Source organism: Monodelphis domestica, chromosome 6 (assembly GCF_027887165.1).
Source record: "Monodelphis domestica isolate mMonDom1 chromosome 6, mMonDom1.pri, whole genome shotgun sequence".
Taxonomy (NCBI): Eukaryota; Metazoa; Chordata; class Mammalia; order Didelphimorphia; family Didelphidae; genus Monodelphis; species Monodelphis domestica.
In genome coordinates this window covers 62,907,688-62,927,240 of record NC_077232.1, presented here as the reverse complement: position 1 = coordinate 62,927,240, position 19,553 = coordinate 62,907,688, and the positions used below count along the sequence as shown (strand labels likewise).

The 19,553-nt window shown below is 39.5% G+C and overlaps 1 protein-coding gene and 1 pseudogene across 5 annotated transcripts in view; one reads left to right on the top strand and one right to left on the bottom strand.

Annotated features, from left to right (window-relative positions):
* Positions 1 to 19,553, top strand: part of ZNF143 (zinc finger protein 143) — a 54,693-nt gene that overhangs the window by 10,325 nt on the left and 24,815 nt on the right. For 2 of the 5 annotated variants that reach the window (XM_001379301.5, XM_007497079.3), the window contains exons 2-5: positions 14,048 to 14,166; positions 15,003 to 15,095; positions 16,597 to 16,680; positions 17,402 to 17,482. In XM_001379301.5, coding sequence (XP_001379338.1) covers positions 14,055 to 14,166; positions 15,003 to 15,095; positions 16,597 to 16,680; positions 17,402 to 17,482 — 370 coding nt within the window. In that variant the 5' untranslated portion in view covers positions 14,048 to 14,054. Of the gene's footprint in view, positions 1 to 9,208; positions 13,771 to 14,047; positions 14,167 to 15,002; positions 15,096 to 16,596; positions 16,681 to 17,398; positions 17,483 to 19,553 lie in introns of those variants that run through there. The other 3 variants (XM_007497080.3, XM_007497078.3, XM_056802103.1) reach the window with 2 other exon arrangements.
* On the bottom strand, positions 11,955 to 12,031 carry LOC130455309 (U4 spliceosomal RNA; annotated as a pseudogene).

Below are 19,553 nucleotides of genomic sequence, written 5' to 3'. Positions count from 1 at the left end.
GAGGCAGTAGTATATACACAAAAGGAGCATCATACAAGATAGTGCAGTCTAAATACAAAGTATAGAAAATAAAATGGTTTTGAAATAATCAGGACCCAGATAAATGTAAAGGTGTAAGGATATTCTAAGTTGAGAGAATAGACTTATTTTGAGAAGCATAGATAGTATGAACAAAAAGTTAGCTACATGATTAAACCTAGGAAATAACTGTGAAGAGCAGGGTTAGAAACCAGACTGATAGACTTTATTTTCAAACCTGAAAATTTTGGATTTAGTTAAAGTACTATTTCCTAAAAGGCCTTTTATTCGGTTATCTCCAGTGTATTTTGTGTGTGTGTGTGTGCATATATATATATATATATTTTTTTTTTGCATTGACATTTGTGCATGTAATCCCTCAGTAAAATGTAAATGAAGGTAGAAGTGTTTGATTTGGGGGAGATTTATTCATAAATGAAGGTAGGGCCAATTTAGTTTTTTTTTCCTTTGTAACACTAGTGCCCTTATTGGATGGAAAGCTCTTTAAATTGGAGAGTAACTTGGTTAGAGCTGGGAGTTAAGCATGTAAGCCAGTTTGTAGAAAAATGGGATTCATTCCTCTTTGCTAAATACTGGAGTATGCTTTGTAAAGGAAAAATGAAACCTTTTATTAGGGAGAAATGAAAGAATTCAGTAATCTAGAGGGTACCATGCCTAGGACACTATAGATAAGAAAATTTTGGAGTTAGAAAAGGTATTAAGTTTTAGTAATCATCTAGTCCAATTTCCTCCAGGTGTTTGTTTTTTTAGCAACATAGCCAGTGACATCTAGAACTAGTGCCCAAATCTCCAGTCCCTCCCAGTCCATTTATTCAGAATATTGTGGATATAGAAATGTAATTGGAGTGGATGGGAGGGTGGGGGCTGCCTGATGAAATTTGCCTTTTTCCTGTGACCTCAGTGTTACCACCACGGCTGTCCCAGTGATATTTCTCCATTGTATTCATTTTTTTTAATTTTATGTACACTGAAGAATACCCTACCAGATTTCCAATAAAATGTAAGCTCTTTGGGAGTAGAAATTTTCTGACTTATCTTGGGGTCCCTGTATCCAGCAGAATGCCAGTGCTGTGTGTATTACTGAGACTGGATCTCTGGATTTAATGTATAGGGAACCTATTTCACCAGTGCAAGTCCATACCTTCTCTTCAACTTATGCTAGAACAGGGTCAAAGTCAAATGGAAATGAACTGGCCACATATTGACTTAGAAAACTACAAATCAACATTTGCTAGTGACTTGAGTGCAGATCTGCTGACTTGGCCTAATAACCATGCTACTTCTTTTCTTCAGTGAGGCACACCTGTTGAGGATATATTGTACCTACATGTAGGTCTTTAGGCCACCCCTGTGATTTCACTGGCCTAGAGGACTTTCAGGAATGGAACTCAAATCACCAATGAAGATCAGCATTTGTTCCTCATCTAATCCTAGAGTTGTCTGGGCACTGAGGTGAAGCCACTGCCCAAGACCACACATTCCGTTTGTCAGAGGCAAGACATGAGCCCGACCAAGAGAGCACACTTTGATCCAAGGCTTCCTCTACCATGATTAATGGTTCTGGAATTGGGCAGAATATGATGTCAACATGTGAGCCATAGAAAGGCCTTTTGATGGCCAGGTTCTTTTAGAGGGAATGGAACTTTAAGTTTTTGGGCCAGCAGACAGATTCTTTAATTTTCCTCTCTGGACAGTGATGAATTTGGGCTAGAAGATAGGAACAGCTATTTCAGCTCCAAACATCTGTCTTCTGAGCTGTGATCTTGTCACAACCATGGGATATAACATATGCTGGATTTCTTTTTCTTGAAACTTGAGGACCTGATGTCTCTGCAGGGCTATGGTCTTGAAGCCTTGATAGAATGAGAAGTCTGGACTAAAGGAGTTGGGGAGCCCACAGCTCTCATCCATGCTCTGCTACCAACTTTTGGGACTTTTGGACAGTTACGTCAGTTCTCTTAGTTTCCTGCTTCCTTGCCTGTAAAAAAAAAAAAAGATTGAGTTAAGTTATCTTTATGTTCCATTTTATCTCTGGTATACATTGATTCAAAAGATTCAAGGAAATGTGTTGAGAAATGTGTTATTAAAACACAATTTTTAAAATTCTTGTTAGAACAAAAAATATTTTTGGCTAATTAAAAGAAAAATAATTTTAATGGAGTTTTTAAAAAAATGTGGCTATAATTGAGTTCCTTAATCAGGGACCAATTTATAGATTCAGAATCACAAGGGTCATCTACTATAAGCTAAACCTAACTTTTTCTCCCAACATTGCCCTGAAAATGGACATTTGGCCTGAAGACCTGAAATGAAGAAGGTACCAACTCCCTCCTGAGATAACCCATTCTGTTTTTGATAGCTCTAATTGATTCTAATTTGATAGCTCTAATTGATCTAATGAATGAAATCTAAAGGATTTTTTTTCTTGCATTTAGCCTAAATCTTGTTTCTTTATCTTTTGCCCATTGTGCCTAATCTTGCCAAAGCTGAGGCCAGTAGAAAAAGTCTAATCCTTTTGCCTTGTGACAATTCTTCATATATTAATGGTTATTAATTAAACTCCCTGAAGTTTCTCTTCTACGAGCCAAACATCCCTAAGTCTTCAGCTATCCCTCATGTGACATGTCTAGACTCCCCTCACCACCTTAGCAGTTCTGGTGTTCCAGCTTGTTAATGATTTTTCTAAAATGAGAGGTCTGTAATCAAACAGAAAAATATTGATGTGGTTCAAATGGGACATAATATAGCAAGACTCTTGCCTCCCTCATTGGAATACTGTTCTTATCTTAGTGAAGCCCACTATCTCATTAGCTTTTTTGACTATCACACTGTTGACACCAAGTGAAGACTGCTAATGGTTTCAGGGCTCCTAGCACTTCATCTTTCCCGTTCCATCACTGATAGAGCTTCAACTTCTACCCTTCTAAAGACTGCTTTTGTAGACCTCCCCTGGAGTCTGTCAGCACCTGTGGAAGGAGCACCTGGGCCCCTGAACCATCTGTTATCCATGGGTGCCCTGGTAGGTGCCAGTAGGCTGCCATTTGGAGTTGGACTGGGGCCCACCTCAGCTATCAGCAAAAACAGTGCCTTAGCTATCACTCTTCCTCTGTTTGAAAGAAAATAAATTCAATATTTTATATTTGCCTCATCTACTAGTCTTCACTATTGGTAGGTTTTTGCTATGCCCTTCTTTCTCATTGCCTCATCCATTGTCCTTCCCCATTCCCTGTCTTCCCTTCCATTTTGCTTTCTGCTGTTTGAAACTTCCTTTTACCTTAGACCTGAACCATTTATGCTTCCATATATATTCTTGCATTCACTTGACTCCCTCTGGGTCACCTCTAGTAACAGATGCCCTCACACGGATCAGGAGGAAGAAGAGGAAGTTTATTCTTAAGGGCCACTTGCTGCAGTCACTCAATACTTTCTTTTGAGGTTCACTACTATTTCTGAGGTCATTTGGGGAAGTAGTGTTACAGTGGGGGGAAAATGAGTTTGGAGTCAAAAGATTTCAATGTAAATCACAGCTCTGCCATTTAATACCTTGATGACCTTGAGCAAATCCTCCTTGGGGTATCAATTTCCTCAACTATGAAATTAATTGGCTTCACCTCCTAAGTTCCCATCCAGTTCTGAGGATGATCTCTCTTTTTTTTTTTTTAAACCCTTACCTTCCATCTTGGAATCAATACTATGTATTGGCTCTAAGGCAGAAGAGTGGTAAGGGCTAGGCAATGGGGGTCAAGTGACTTGCCCAGGGTCACACAGCTGGGAAGTGTTTGAGGCCAGATTTGAACCTAGGACCTCCCATCTCTAGGCCTGACTCTCAATCCACTGAACCACCCAGCTGCCCCCTCTGAGGATGATCTCTTGATCCCTTATGGAATTTAGTATAATCTTATAGCCTTATTCTTGAGGTTGATGTTCTCCAGAACTTGGCTGCCCAGTTAATTGGACTCTTTAACTTCCACAGTCTACATCATCTTCACCCTACCTCAGACTCCCACAGACAGGGTAATGTCTTACATCTCATCACTCCTAATAGTATTCCTTCAGTGTTGTGAACTCAGAAATTCCTTCCCACCCCCATCATAATCCCCTATCCTTCCATATCCCTCTTGCCTTCTAAAAATGTCCTGTGTCCTCACTCCAGACTTCTGCCTGTCCCTGTACTTCCTGCTTTGACTTTCCTTTAGTCTACCTTTGGGAGAGAGTACTGATTTTGAAGTAGAAGGATTTGGGTTCTAATTCTCTCTCTAACAAATCACTTCATCCTCTGTCCCTCCTAGCCATCTTTGGTTGTCTTTATTTTGATTTGAATAACAGACACGATGCTAAGTTCTGGAGATACAAATTAAGAACAACAGTTCCTTCCCTCAAGGAATTTATATTTTAATGGAGAGGACAACATACATGCATCAGAACATAAAATATTAGTACAGAGTAAATAATTATAACAGGATATATAGTGCTTTAAGGTTTGCAAAGGACTTAGCATGGGTTAAATTTATAGATGACCTTAGAGGGATGACACTAACTATTGGGAGGACCAGGAAAGGCTCCCTACAACAGGTAGCCTTTGAATTGAGTCCCTAAGGAAGGCAGAGATTCTAAAAGTCAGAGGTGGGGAGGGAGAACATTATAGACATAAAGAAGAGCATCAGAAAAAATGTGATATGCGAGAATAGCAAATGGGCCAGTGTAACTGGATTGTAGTGTGTGTAAAGGGGAATAGAAGGTAAGAAGGGAACAAGTAGAACAAGAAAAAGGACTTTATTTTTTATTTTGAAGATAGTAGTAGCCACTGAGGTTTATGGGGATGGGAAAGGTTTTAGGCCATTTGCTTTGATAGCAGAGTAGAGGATGGATTGGAGAAGAGAGACACAAGACAATTAGAAAGCTGTTGTAATAATGTAGTACAGTGATTGATGATGAGGTCTAAAATAGGGTGGCAGCTGTGTATATTAGTGCAGAGAAGGGAACATAGATGTAGAAAAAGAACTTGTAAGATTTGTCAGCTGATTTGAATTTGTGGAGTGAGCAAGAGTAATTGAGAAATTACATTGAAGCAGCCAACCTGGGTGACTAAAAGAATGGGATCCCCTCAACAGTAACAGAGTGATTCAAAAGAGGGTTGGGTTTAGGGGGAGAAGGCAAGAGAATGTGTTTTAGACTTGTTTAGTTTGAGATGTCCAAAAGTCGGTTGGTGATGTGGGAGAGGCAACTCAGAAGAGAGACTAGGGCTAGATATAGAAAGCATGAGAATCATCTGCATAAAGATAATTGAATCCATAGGAGCTGATGAGATTTTCAAATAAGAGAAAAAAGGGCCCTCAGAAAAGGCTGTGGGGACACCAGTAGTTAAGTGGGCATGGCATAGGTAAAGATCTAGCCAAAAAAAACTGGGAAGGAACAATTAAGTAGAGAATCAAGAAAAGAGCAATGTTATAAAAAGCCAGAGAAGAATCTCCAAAAAGAAAAGATAGTCAGCAGTGTTGTATGCTACAGAGGACAAAAAGAATAAAGATCAAAAAGAGGCTATTATACCAAATTTGGCCTCAGACACTTCTAACTGTCATCTGGGCAAGTCACTTAACCCCAATTGCCTAGCCCTTTTACTGTTGTTCTGCCTTGGAACCAATACTTAGTATTAATTCTAAAACAGAAGATAAGGATTTTTTGTTATTTTTTAAAGAAGAGACCATTATAGATTTGGCAAATAGATTGTTGGTGACTTTGGAAAGAACAGTTACATTTGAAGAATGAAGTTGGAAGCAAGATTGCAATGTGTTTAAAAGTGAGGAGAGGGTATAGTGAGATGACTTAGTGGGTTGAGAGCCAGACCAGAAATGGGGATGTCCCAAGTTCAAATCTGGCCCCAGATACTTCATAGTTATGCAATCTTGGATAAGTCACTTAACCCCCATTGTCTAGCCTTTACTGCTCTTCTGACTTAAAAACAAGATTGGTTCCACGTTGGAAAGTAAGAGTTTAAAAAAAAAAGCTAGGGGAGGAGTAGTGACTCCGAAAGTTGAGCTTTTTTTAAGCAAGGAGTATAGCTGGGTAGGAAAAATAAAGTATAGGATTAAGAGCTGTTAGGCACGATAGTATCAAGAAGATAGTATCAAGAATGGAGGATACAAGGGCATATTTGTAGGCAATCAGAAAGAAGCCAGGAGATAGGGAAAAAACTGAATTTGAGAGAGTAGGAATGGTAATGGGGACAGTCTGCTGAAAAGAGAAGATGAGATCCAGGTTACATATATAGGGGTTAGCTTTGTCAAGCAGAAGATCAGCCTTGTCATCAGAAAAAGGAATGAAGGAATGGTGGAGGATGAAGTCAGTGGGGAGAAGATGGAGCTTTTGGTCAGTGGCCTTATTTTTTTTTTCCTTGAAAGATGTGATGAAGCCTTCAGCAAAAACAGCAAACTTGGGAGTCTTGAGGAGAGAAGAAAAGATTTGAAACATTTACCAAGGAAGGTGGGATAGAGGATCCCACTGTTGTACACTGTTGCCAAAAGTAATTTTCCTTAAGTATACATTTGGCCATGTAATTCTCCTCTGGGAACAAATATAAATATTTCCATTCAGCTTTTAAAGTCCTATACAACCTGTTCCCAACCTACTTTTCCAGTCTCACAAGGCATTACTACCCCTCTGTAATCCAGTCAAATTGACATTCTTTTTGCTACTCATACCACTCTGATCTCCTGGCCAAATGTCATGCCTAGAATGTATTTCTTTCTTCCCTTCATCTCAGAGAGAATCACTCTTCCTCTAAGATGCTACAACTCAAGCACCATCTTTTGCATACTTTCCTGATTCCCGAACTGCGAATTTTCTCAAAACTACCTTGTATATTTGTATTCCTTATATATTTACCCTATATTTATTTTTATATTACTTGTAACATCCATTAGAATGTAAGCTCTTTTCAAGTAGAGATTGTTTCCTTCTTTGTATTTGTATTCCCAGAATGCTTACTAAGTATTTCTGGATTGATTGGTTAACTGTAGTGAGTTAGCCCAGTTGAGATTCTTGTATAGTGTTGAGTTGTAATGTAGCTCAGTTGAGATTATCTATCATACACAGTGGACCTAGTCAACTCTGTTTTCAACACTTTTTAGACTTCATTTGTTACCAGTCAGCTACATGTGAGTAGGAGCAAAGAAAACTGATGGTAAGTGTATTACAAGGTGAATATTTGGCAAGGTATGGTGAGAGAAGGGTTCAAAGAAAAGACTAGAATTGGTCTGGGCTGCCAAAGAAAGGTAGGATGGTGTGTCCCAATCAGGGGTGGTGGTTTGGTTGCGTTGAGATCATGTGTAGGTTGAGGAGTAACTGTAGGAGTATTGAGGTATAGGAAGAGATAAGATGATGAAAGATTATGACCAGATAAGGAGTGGAGGAAGAAGGTCTTGAATAGAGAATTAGAACACTTGTAAAAATTGACAAGATCAAGGTCATTCCTTTGTGTAGGTGAGGTAGATTGGAAGAACAGGTCAGGAATTGAGTAGATTGAGCAACTGGTAAGTTGGGATATTGTATGTTGTTGAGTAGAGATGAAGAGGAAGATTGTGAGCCAGGCACTCTAGCCCTTGAGAAAGGAAAGACAATGAGGCAAATGATCCCTAACAGAATCAGGAATGGGTGCTCCTGTGGAAAATTTAGATTCAACCAATCTCAAAGGAAGAGAGGTTGGCGAGGTAATGGCAGTAAATGGAGACCCTGAAAGTATCAGTAGGGAGCAAGGAATATTCTTCTGACAATATGGTCGGTGATTTGGGAATAAAAGCACAACAACCAGGACTGAAGAGTGTCAAGGGAAGCAGTGTCATTGGGGGGCAGGGGTGGGGGGGAGGAACCAGCGGAAGAGTTAGTGTAAGATAAGAGCAAGTCATGGTCTACCCCACCCAACATTTTAAAGTATCTGAGACTTTTCAAGTATTTTAGCATATAGGCCTCCATATTTAAGGTCTTGCATGAATACCTGAATGCTTTGAGGAAAATGAAGTATTTGAACACTGGTGGTTAAGAGCTATGTCTAAGGTCCTTCCATTCTCAGTAGACTTAGAGTTGACCCCTGAGACAAGGGCACAGCATCAGTGTCCCCAAAGCATGAAGACCAGTGAGGGTGCTCTTCTTAACTGCAACAAAGTTAAAGAGCTGGAAAATCTCATGGATGACCAGTTGATTATTAAAAACAGAAGAAGAAAAAAGGTTAGCATATGACATGAAATGGCTTTGGAGACAGTAACATCTAAGCTTTGAATTTCCATTGATATGAAGTACAGCCTATTTAAACTGGTGTGACATGAAGCCGTTTCAGAGGTAAAGAGAATCAGATGCCTTTCCAAAGGCATTATCCCCCTCCTCATTTCAGTGAAAGAATGCCAGGGTACATTACTTACCTACTCTCTCCTCTTGTCCCCTTCAGTCTTCCCTAATTCTGGTTGCTGACATATGCTTACCACGCTGATCATTATAGAATTTTCCCCTTAAAACCCTGGGTTTCAAACTCTTGCCTAATTGTCTGGAATATCCCTTTCTTACCCATCAGCATTTTTCTTCAAGCTATCATTCCCATGATAAGACCTAGGAGCCCAGTTTTAAGAGTCTCAGCCCCTACTTCTACTTCTCCCACTAGACTGCATGACTGGCAGCAATGGGCAGCAGGACAGATTCCAACTGCCATTCCCTGGTTCCCTATTTCTAACTGCCAGCCTGTTTCAAGCATCCCATTTCTGAAAGATCCTAGAATCTTATACAACCTTCTGGTTCTAATATTTCATCCTCTAGTTAAAGGGACCTAACCTAAATAAGCATATAAATGAGTGAATAAAAGAAACCACTGCCTACCATAAAATTAGGTACATGGCTCTTCCCCATGATTTATTCTCTAGTGTCAGAATTTAGTAAAGATTATAGAAACTTTCTACTACTTCTGTTAATGTGTTCTACCTTATTCCTCTGAGTTGAATTTTATCAGGGTGATGAAATAAATTCTACTTTGTACCTTCATATATTTAATTGTGTTTGGAGGTTTCTCCTAATACTATCATGGGATCAGCAGTTAATTCTAAATTAATGAATTTGTTTTTGTCTTTGTTTCATGATACCTGAAATCTCTACTCACGATTAGTTATTTTTAGTTATTTTTAATATAATTATATACAATATATGCAAGTATGTATTGTATATAATTAATAAATTATAATGATTAAATTAGATATGAGAAAGGACTTGTCAGTAGTAAAGATTGTAAGATTTTGAAGTGAGTCACTAACAGGTTGTGGAAAGATAGAGAGATGGGAGTGTGTCCCCAGAGTCTGTGCACAGAATCAGACATAGACGCCAGCAGAGGATTCATTGGTCATACCCAATGGCAGTATTTTAGCACTTCATGAACCATATCAAAACTTCAAGATAATTTTTTATGGCAGACTTCCAGTAAAAAGGGTTGTGTATGTTTATCTCAAGACTTAGAAAACTACAGCATGAGTTTTCAGAGACAGGCTTCCTCTGAGTGAGGATATAGAGTAAAATCATGAGTCTTTTACTCAGATGGGGCTACAGTCTACAAACCCTCCCACTGAGCGGAAAGATGAAGTTCTTCAGGCAAATTAGCTGTCTGGGAGGCCCTTCTGGGTCTTTTTTAAAAAGGTCACAGATTGGAATCCCTCCCATCCCTCTCTGTAGCCTGGGTGCTCCGACTCTCAGAGAAAGCAGACTCAACCCTCAGGCTATAACCCCAGGATCTTGGGAGGAGCAACACCTATCTAGATGGAGCCTAGCAGCGATGACAGAGGCCCAGGCCAACTCTGCTAAAGGACACCTGGGGAGAGGAGGCTAGGAGATGCCTATAGAAATATCCCAGCAGCAAACGAGGCAGCCCACCCTCCCTCCATTCTTGTTTTACTACGAGAATTGGTTTTTCCCCTTTGTTGGCCTCAGAGTCTAGAAGTCAATGGTTGTCCATTGGTTTATGAGGAATTAAGAAAGATTCTGCCATGCTTTCCTGATTTGTTAGTATCATTCAATTAAAAGGTTTGTCACTTGGTTTTTAGAGTTTTGCCTGGTCAGCCCTGGATCTGGGCTTCCCTTGAGAATGACCTTCCCCAGTCACTGAACTTGAGTGTGAGAATCCCCTGGGAGAAGTGAAAGCATCCGGTTATTAGAACAATAATTTTAAAATGACCTTAGTGAGCCAATCAAGATGAAAATGAGTAAGACTGTAGCAAGTTTCTCTTAATGATTCAACATAGATCAAATTAAAATGGCCAATTCCTTGAAAAATGATTTTATTACCTAGATCCTTAGATTCATTATCAAATAGATGTGTAACCAATTATCTCCAGTAATGCATATCAAAAGTTTTATCCTTTTGGAATACTACAGATATCAATAACATGAAAATAGGTTTCGAACAACGATAATGTATAACCCAGTAGAACTGCTTGTCAGAGTCAGAAGGGGGGAGGAAAGAGCAGGGGTGGTGGTGAATCATGAATCATGTAACCATGGAAAACTAGTCTAAATAAAAAAAGGGGAAAATTTTAAAAAGGACTTAAATAAAAAAAGTTTTATCCTTGACTTTTCGTCCTCTTTGATTATTGTCTATTTTTGCATAAATTCTCCATAGGGAATTCATTCCTATTGTTGGGAGGAAGGGAAGGTTCCTTAGTTATATTTCTTCTTCAAGACTACTAGTGGAAGCTATCTGTCATCCTCTGACTACATGACCTTCATTTTTACTCATGTGTATCTAGTGATTTTACATTCTTATTAAGCTTTAAAAGAGAAATTCTTCAGATGTTTCAGGGACAGTATGTTTTCCAGTCTTCTTGAAATGAATTGTTGGTCTGAACCAGAAACTGCCTGGTACAAACCAACTAACATCATGAAGGAGTAATTGTTCTCTGACTCTCTCATCAGTTTTCATGCTTGTCCAGACAACAATGTAACTTCACATTGGACTATCATTGAAGATAGATGAAACATCCTGAATTAGAACTGTTACTCTTTTTGCCATGATTCAATTATTGTTTTAGGGACATAAACTAAATGCTTGATTGGTCTAATTCTATGCCAGTAGTTTTAGAACAATTTGCAGAAAATAATTGCAAATAAATTAGAAATTGCAAATGAATTTGCAATTGATTTTTAAATCAGTGTTGTGGACAACATTCCAAAAAGTCTACTCATTTTGAATGGAGCCCTTGCAGACACCCCAGGTACCAAATGGCTTCCAAAAACCCTTTTTTGTGGGGTTGATATGTCATAAAATACTGGAAAGTATATAAAAAATTATAACACATCAAATCTCACTGCAAATGAGCCATTTATTTTCTATAACTCAGTGCCTAAATTTGCTTTAAGAAATGAAGTTTTAAATAGAAAAGAAACCCTCACCCCATTTTTATCTTTATTTCACTTTCTACTTTTTCTACAAAACTGAACACAAAGCCCCACATGAAGAGAAAAATTATTGTCAGTTACTCCCTGCCCTTTATTTTCTCCTAGATTTGTCTGGGTTGTCTTCAATCAGACAATATATGTGCTTATTGAACTTCCTGGTCTTTTCCATATTAGATAAGAGTATTGATACAAACAGGTGAAGTCTTGTGGCTAACAAGACATAAGCAATTGCAAAATATTTCTATTCCAACTTGTTTTTATTTCAGTTATTCATTCAGCAAACATTCATTGAAGGTAGTAGTATGGTTCTGTGGAAGGAACAGTGGTTTTGAAAAAAAGGACTTGGTCTCAAATCCTAGCCCAGCTCTATATTATTTGCCTGATCTCAGGCAGGTGAACCACTTAACTTGCCTGAGCCTTACTTATTTAGTCTGTAATTTAAATCAGAGAGATGACATCTGAGATCTCTTTTTATCTTCACCTTTATCTTGTGGTCCTCTAATCAGTTTTCAATCAGCAATAACTGTACCTCGGATAAACCTCATTGGCTACAATACTGCCACTGTGCAAAGCTTAATCAGTCAATTAACAAACATTTATTAGACCCTCCCAGATCTTATATAGGCATACACACACACACACACACACACACACACACACACACACACACACACACACACACACACACACACAAATCCATGTCTTAATCTGTGCTCTGAGTTCTTCACTTCTATGTTAGGAATACACATTTAGGATGTTAGGATAACACATTTTATCATGACCCTTTTGGAAATCATGGTCGTTCCTTGCAGTAATTAAAATTCTCTTTTGGACATAGTGAGTTTGAGATACCTGTGGGACAACTAATTTTATATGTCCAACAGATAGTTGGTAATGTAGGCTTGGAGTTCAGGAGGTAAGCAAGGCTGGTAGCAGAGTTGCCCAGTCCAAGAACAATTAGAGCTAGCTGTCCAGGAGTGACATGAGCTCCTTCCAGTTGGAGTGAGTTCCTCTTTCTTAAAGCCAAGCCAAGGTTGGATGACCCTTTGTTGGGTATGTTACAGTGAGGCCCCTTCCAACTGTCAAATTCCAGGTTTCAGTGCTGGTGAAACAAAGTCAAAAACAAAGCATCCTGGGGACTTTACTGAAGGAGAAGTAACACATAGATATAGCTAAGTACATAAGTTTGGGAGTGAAAGAGACAAGGGAAAAGTCAAACAAAATCAGACACTCAAAGGAAATTTTGAGGAGGGATAACTAACATCTGGGTGTATCAGAAAAAGCTCCATGGGGGAGGTGACACCATAGCTGAGAACCTTGAAGGAAGAGAAGAATTTTGAAAGGTAAGAGTTGGAGGGATTCCATGCCAAGCATGACTAGACCTAGTAAAACAGGGAAGCAGGAGAGAGCTTGTTGAGTTCCAGTTTGCTTGAAACTTAGCATGTCGGAAGTGATGTGAAGTAGGAAGGAATGATCAGTTGCAACCAGATGTTGGCAGGGCAGGATAAGAAGTTTGCATTTTATCTTTAGAAGTAATGTGAGATGGGGATTTTTATCTCTGACCACATAACAGATTTGAGCAACACCACATGGTAAATAGAGTTATCAATAGGTGAGGAATCTGGTCTAATTTCTGCCTTAAGGTAATTAAAACGCTTTGTAAGTGATAGCTGAGAAAGGGGGAAGATTATAAGCAAAGAGACCAATTAGGAAGCTCAGTTGGATAGCAACATGGTGAATGGAGGGAAGATGATAGATAGGGAAAGGCATTTTGGAGGTCAAGCCAGAATGTTCTGACAGTGAAAGGAAGAGTCAAAGGTGAGCCAAGGTTTTCCACTAGACTGCCTGAAGAGATGTTGCCGTTTTTAAAACTATGGAAATTTGGAAGTTTAGAAGGGAAGATAAGTTCAATTTCCTGCCCTCGTTTATTATCATCATCATCACCATTGTTATTATTATTTAATATTTTCCATTCCAAGTGTCTTCAGTTCTGGAGCTTTACAGCAGGGCTGCCCATCTCTTGCCTCTTTTTGTCTTTATAGAGTACAGGGGCCAGTCTCTCTGCCTCTCCTTAGATCCTAAGTGAGCCAGATGTCAAGAGGACACCATCTATTTCACTAAAGACCAAGGAAGTTTTTTGGGGGGTTGCTTTAGCTCTCTTAAGTGCAAAAGAGTAACTTATTTTAACAGGATGAATCTTAGCCATGGTGGCTGTCTGGTGAGGGAGGTTTGGGGGAAAGATCTTGGGAACCTCTAGAAGGCATATTATAGAAGCAGCTTCTGAAGACCTAGCCCTGGTGACCTGCTAACCTGGTGAGTGTGAAAGGAATGATGAAAATCTCTGTAGACCTACTATGTTTAGAATTTTATTTACAGGATCACTGGGTTTTGTTTGAATTCTCTACAGAGTGTGACCTGAGATTTGGGGATCATGTTCTTAGCTTTACATACTAAACAAAATTGTGGCTAAGGGAAAGAACCTTTTTAGAATTTCCTTAACAGTTTCTATAAATCTTGGGAGGAAAGATATGTACTTTTTCTGTTGTGTACACGCCTTTTGGTTCTAAGTTTCCTCTGTTTTTATTTCAAGGTAAACCATGTTATTAGCCCAGATAAATCGAGATTCTCAGGGAATGACTGAGTTTCCTGGAGGAGGAATGGAGGCTCAGCATGTCACTCTTTGCCTAACAGAAGCAGTAACTGTGGCAGGTGAGTAATCTCACTATTTAACATCTAATGCAACTCAGTAACATTGCCAACACTAAACAGGACCATAGATTTGGAGCAAATCAGTTTGCAGTTTGATCAACAAGACCAGAATAAGAATGCAGGACTTGAAACCCATTTTCAAATGAGTTTTTTTGGGGAGGAAAGAAGGTGGGAAGGAAGATAGGCTATTTATTATAAAATAATTGTTTAAAATGTAATATACCTATTCTTTAGCACCTCATATTCTAAGCTACAATGAGGTCTATGAAGTTCTCCAATCATTAGAGTATTTTTAGTCATGTAATTGCAGGCCATTTAGAGGAGCTCTCCCCTTACTCTGTTGAGGGATACTTCTCTAAGTGGATGAATATGACAGAACATGAGTGATGGGGTCATGATTTTTGACTGGTCCTTAAATGGGAGCCATCATTATTTATTCAGAGATGGACAACTCAATGTTTCCTCAACTTTGAGAGCAAACTTTAGCCTTTTCAAAAAGTTTTCCATGATACCAGGATGGAACATCAGAAGCTTCTCAGAACTTTGCCCACTGTAATCAAACATTGAGTTGAGCTCAAGAGCTTGTTTGTGACCTGATCTATTTATTTTTTTTATATCCTTGATAAGATCTGCAGACCCAGTTCCTCTGGTGTTTTCCAAAATGAAATGACTGGATATTGTTATTGTTGGGTTTTTTTAAAGAAATTTTCTTTTATATTACATGTAAAAACAGTTTTTAACATTTTAAAAAATAATTTTTGAGTTCCAAATTCTCTCCTTCTCTCCCTCACTCCTTGAAAAGGCAAGGACTTTGATCTGTATGTTGTTTTTCACAGATGGCGACAATCTGGAAAACATGGAAGGTGTCAGCTTACAAGCAGTTACCCTTGCAGATGGCTCCACTGCATACATACAACACAATTCCAAAGGTAGGGGCAGTTTCACAAGGCGGAACACTGGCATTGCTGGTTGGCCTCCATCAGGGAGTACGGGTGGTCTCATCATTTCCTTGCCCTGTTGGTGGGAGCTAGATTTCTTAGAGGTAACTGGATGGTCCAGTGGTAAGACTGCTGGACTTAAGAGTCAGGGAACTCTGAGCTCAATGACTACATTACACTTACTAGATGAATGATCCTGGTCTCTGCCTCAGTTTTCTCATCATTAAACATATGTAATAATATCACCTACCTCAAAGGGTAATAGTTTGCAGATCAAATAAAATAGCATATGTAAAGTGCTACAAATCTTAAATTACCATATAAATGTTAACTTAGTATTATTGTCATTGATGTTATTTTCTTTCTTTTTTTAAAACTCTCACTTTTCATCTTAGAATCAATACTGTGTATTAACTCTATGGCAGAAAAGTAGTAAAGGCTAAGCAAATGGGGTTAAGTGTCTTGCCCAGGATTATACAGCTAAGAAGTGTCTGAGGCCAAATTTCAACCCAGGACCTCTCACCTCTAGGCCTAATTCTCCATCCAATGAGCCACCCAGCTGCCCCAGTTACTATTTTCATACATACATCTCTTGTTCTCCAGTGGTACTGCATAGAATATAATTATGTTTTAAACTAAAGTGGATTAAAATCAATTTTGAGAAATACTTTTATGATTCGGAGGCTTGCTGAGATATCACAAAACCAGGTTTCAGGAACTCTTTGCTAGCTGGGCATTTATAAGATGAAGGAGTAAGACTGTAATCTCTAAGTCCTTTCATACCCTGAAGGCCTTGAGCATCCATCTTCCACATATCTCAAATTATAAGATTTTTAAAAGATGATCTCAATATGTCAAGCAAAATTGAGCTAGTAAGTTTAGTTTTTATGGTACTTGAGGCTAAATAAAGTGCCTCCCAGAGAGTGAGAGCCCTATCCCTCTTAAATCCTCCTGATCCAAGTGAAAATACTAGAAATCACAGGTGAAAGCTGCTTCCTTCTGTTATGTGTGAGTAGATAGAAGACCCTGAATGTTTCTGTAGCCCCAGCTTGGTGAGACAGGTCTGGGCCCTTCCAGCCTAGAGACTGCTCACCAATGTAGCTATTCCTGCCTCAGGAGGGCTTGACAGAACAAAAGATCAGACAAGAAGAGAATAACAGGAAAGGTTTTCTCCTTTCTACCTTCCAACAGGGTGTTTCATTTTTTTAAATTAAATTTAAATTATGTAAATTAATAAAAATCTTTTTCTTTCCTTCCTACATATTCCCCTCATATAACAACACCCACTGGAGGGAGGGGAAGCAAAATTTGTAGCAAATAGCCTCATCTAGCAAAGCAGATTACTGCATTGGCCATATACCCCAAAATAGATATTTCATTCTGCACCCCCACAAAATGTGTTGTGGCTTGCCTTATAACTAATAGGGGGTTTATAGTAATACTATAAATTTATTATGTATTCATTTATTGGTACCTCAATCTTGTGTTTCAGATGGAAAACTCATGGATGGCCAGGTCATTCAACTAGAAGATGGTTCTGCTGCCTATGTCCAACATCTTCCCATACCTAAGAGTAGTAAGTATTTAAAAAAACAATAATAGGGCAGGTGGCAGCTAGGTGTCTCTGTGGATAGAGAACCAGACCTGGGTCAGGAGGGCCTGGGTTCAAATGTGACCTCAGACACTTCCTAGCTATGTGACCCTGGGCAAGTCACTTAACCCCGATTGCCTAGTCCTTACTGCTCTTTTGCCTTAGAACCAAAACATGGTCCTCATTCTAAGATAGAAGGTAAGAGTTTAAAACAACAACAATAATGGGGCTCTCCCAATGGTCAGATTACTCTTCTAGGCTCTCGCCTACTATATAGGCATTAGCCAAAGTTACCCTGCTTATTAACAAAACCAGTAGGTCTGGGACACCATTGCTCAGTGGGCAACCCCTATTTGAGGTCCCTCTCATTTCTGGATAAACAAAATACATGGTGCTTCAGGGCCCCAGAAAGAGGCAAACAGTTGTCCTAAATACATTTTGTCCTAAGCAAAGGCTTCAGGATTTGTCTGTTTTGAAGGTTTTCCATAATTTATCTCCTACCAATGGTGTGCATGGCTATTCTGTAATCCTGTCATGATGATGCCAGTTAGCTTAATTAATTCCCACTAACATTATTTAAATATGAAAGGGCTGCCAGTAGAGTATGTTTTTCAAGTTTTTAATGCTTCTAGTGATATTCATTTGTCAAGAAGATTGTCAGAATGGGAAAACTGAAATCTGACTGTAAGCGTTTCCTCTGGAGCAGGAGACAGTTTGCGTCTAGAAGATGGACAGGCAGTTCAGCTGGAAGATGGAACCACAGCTTTTATTCATCACGCCTCCAAAGGTAAAAGAGTTTTGGGGACACGTGGGATACAACTAAAGGAGAAGAGGCGATCAGGGATATTCTTAACACTTGGGTGAATTCTTTGAAGGATTGTCACATTGAAGAAGGAAGCCAGTTCATTTTGTGCAGCTGCAGAGCATGAATGGGTCTTGGAAGAGGGCAGGTTTCCATTCAACAGAAGGGAGAACTTTTTAATAATCAGAACTTTCCAGCAGTGGAATGGACTGCCACATTGGATGATGAGTGAGCTCACAATCCATGGAAGCCCCTGGAAGCATTGCACAATAAGTCTGGAAAGATAGTTTGGATTAGATAATGGTGGCTTAAACCAAGAAGTTTGTATTTTATCTTATGAGTAATAGGAAGAGGGGATTCTCATCTCTTTTTTAGAACTTGGCCCCTGACCTCAAGAAGCTCCTATTCTGCTAGGAGGGTAGTAACATATAAATAGGTCAGCAATAGAAGAAAATTTAAAGAGGAGGACGGTAATAACTAGGGTGCCCAGGAATACTTTCCATCATTTGGGGCACCTGAGTTAAGTTTCGAGGAAAGCTTAAGGATTTCGAAGGGCATTCTAGGCACGGGGCACAGCTTGTGCAAAGGTAGGCTCCTAGAAGAACTGGACAACTGGGGTGTAGCTGGCCTTTGGAGTGTAGGAAAGGCCACCTGGAGCCAGATTGTGAAAGACTTTCAATGCTAACCTAAGGTGTTTGCTCTTTGCCCTAGAGGCATGATGGGAGACTTTTGAATATAGGAAAACATGTGCCTTGACAGTATTATCTTGGCTACTATGTGGAGAATAAATCAGAGAAGGGAGAGCCTGGAAGGAAGCAGGGAGACCAGTTAGAAGAGACTACTGTAATTGTGCAAGCGATACATGATGAGGGCCTGAAGTAGGGGAGTGGCTGTGGGAATGAGTGGGAGACAGACAGGAAAGAGATCATAGAAGTCAAATCATGATAACTGATTGGAAATGGGAATGGACAGACAGTGGAGAATTGAGGATGACTGAGGTCCTGACCCTGAATGACTGTGTTGGAAGTGGAATGAAGATGCTCATGGGGACTGAGAGGTTCCATCCGTGTAGGTGGGTATTGATGTGCCAGCATTGGGGTGGGAAGGAAGATTGTGAGCTGGGCACTGAACTGCTGGAGAAGGGTGGAAGGATCCGCTTTATGCTTTTTTTAAGGCATTTATTTGTCAATTAAACTTAAAAGAAGTTTTCATTAGTTGTCTACTGTATGCAAGCTGCCTGCTCAGTACTTGTTCTAGTAGCTTATGATTACCTGGTGACGATCTTGTTTGTATTATCATTACTTGTCTTTGTGGAGGACCCTCTGTTAGACTATAAACATCATGAGGGTAGGATGGGCTCATAGTTATATACTCAAAACACTTCAGCCAGTGCTGGGCACATAGTCGTTGCTCAACAAACAGGAAATTTCAGAGCTACAAGAGCCTCAGCGGCCCCTTAATCCATCTCATGCCTGAACCATAAGCCTCCCTACCACATATCCCACAAGGTCACCCACCTTCTGCTTGAAGACCCCAAAGAGGGGGAACCAGCCCCCTCTTGAAACAGGATCATTCAGCTCTAACTGGTAGGAAGTTTTCCTTTATGTCAAGTCTAAATTTGTCTATTTGCATATTCTACCCATCGTTCCTCATTCTGGTCCCTAGAACCAAGCAGAACAAATGGAATCCCACTTGCACAGAAAAAGCTTTGAAATATTTGAGGACAGTCATCTTGTCCCTTAGTCTTCTCCAGGCTAAACTTCCCCAAATCTTTTATTTGCTTTTTATACAATGCAGAGCAGAGGCTTTCACTGTTTTGGTTGTGTTGGATGTTCTCCAGCATGCCAATGGTTTTTGTAAACTTGTCTCCAGTTCCTAAGCATGGTACTCCATGTGCAGCCCAACTGGGATAGTATATGGGGGGGAGGGGGTGCTCCTACCTCCTTGCTGATTGAATGAATTAATTGGAATGAAAGTCGCCATTAAAGGTAGAAATTGTAATTTGAGAAATAACTGTTGGTTTTTCTGTTTTATCATTACCTTTTCTCTATCTTTG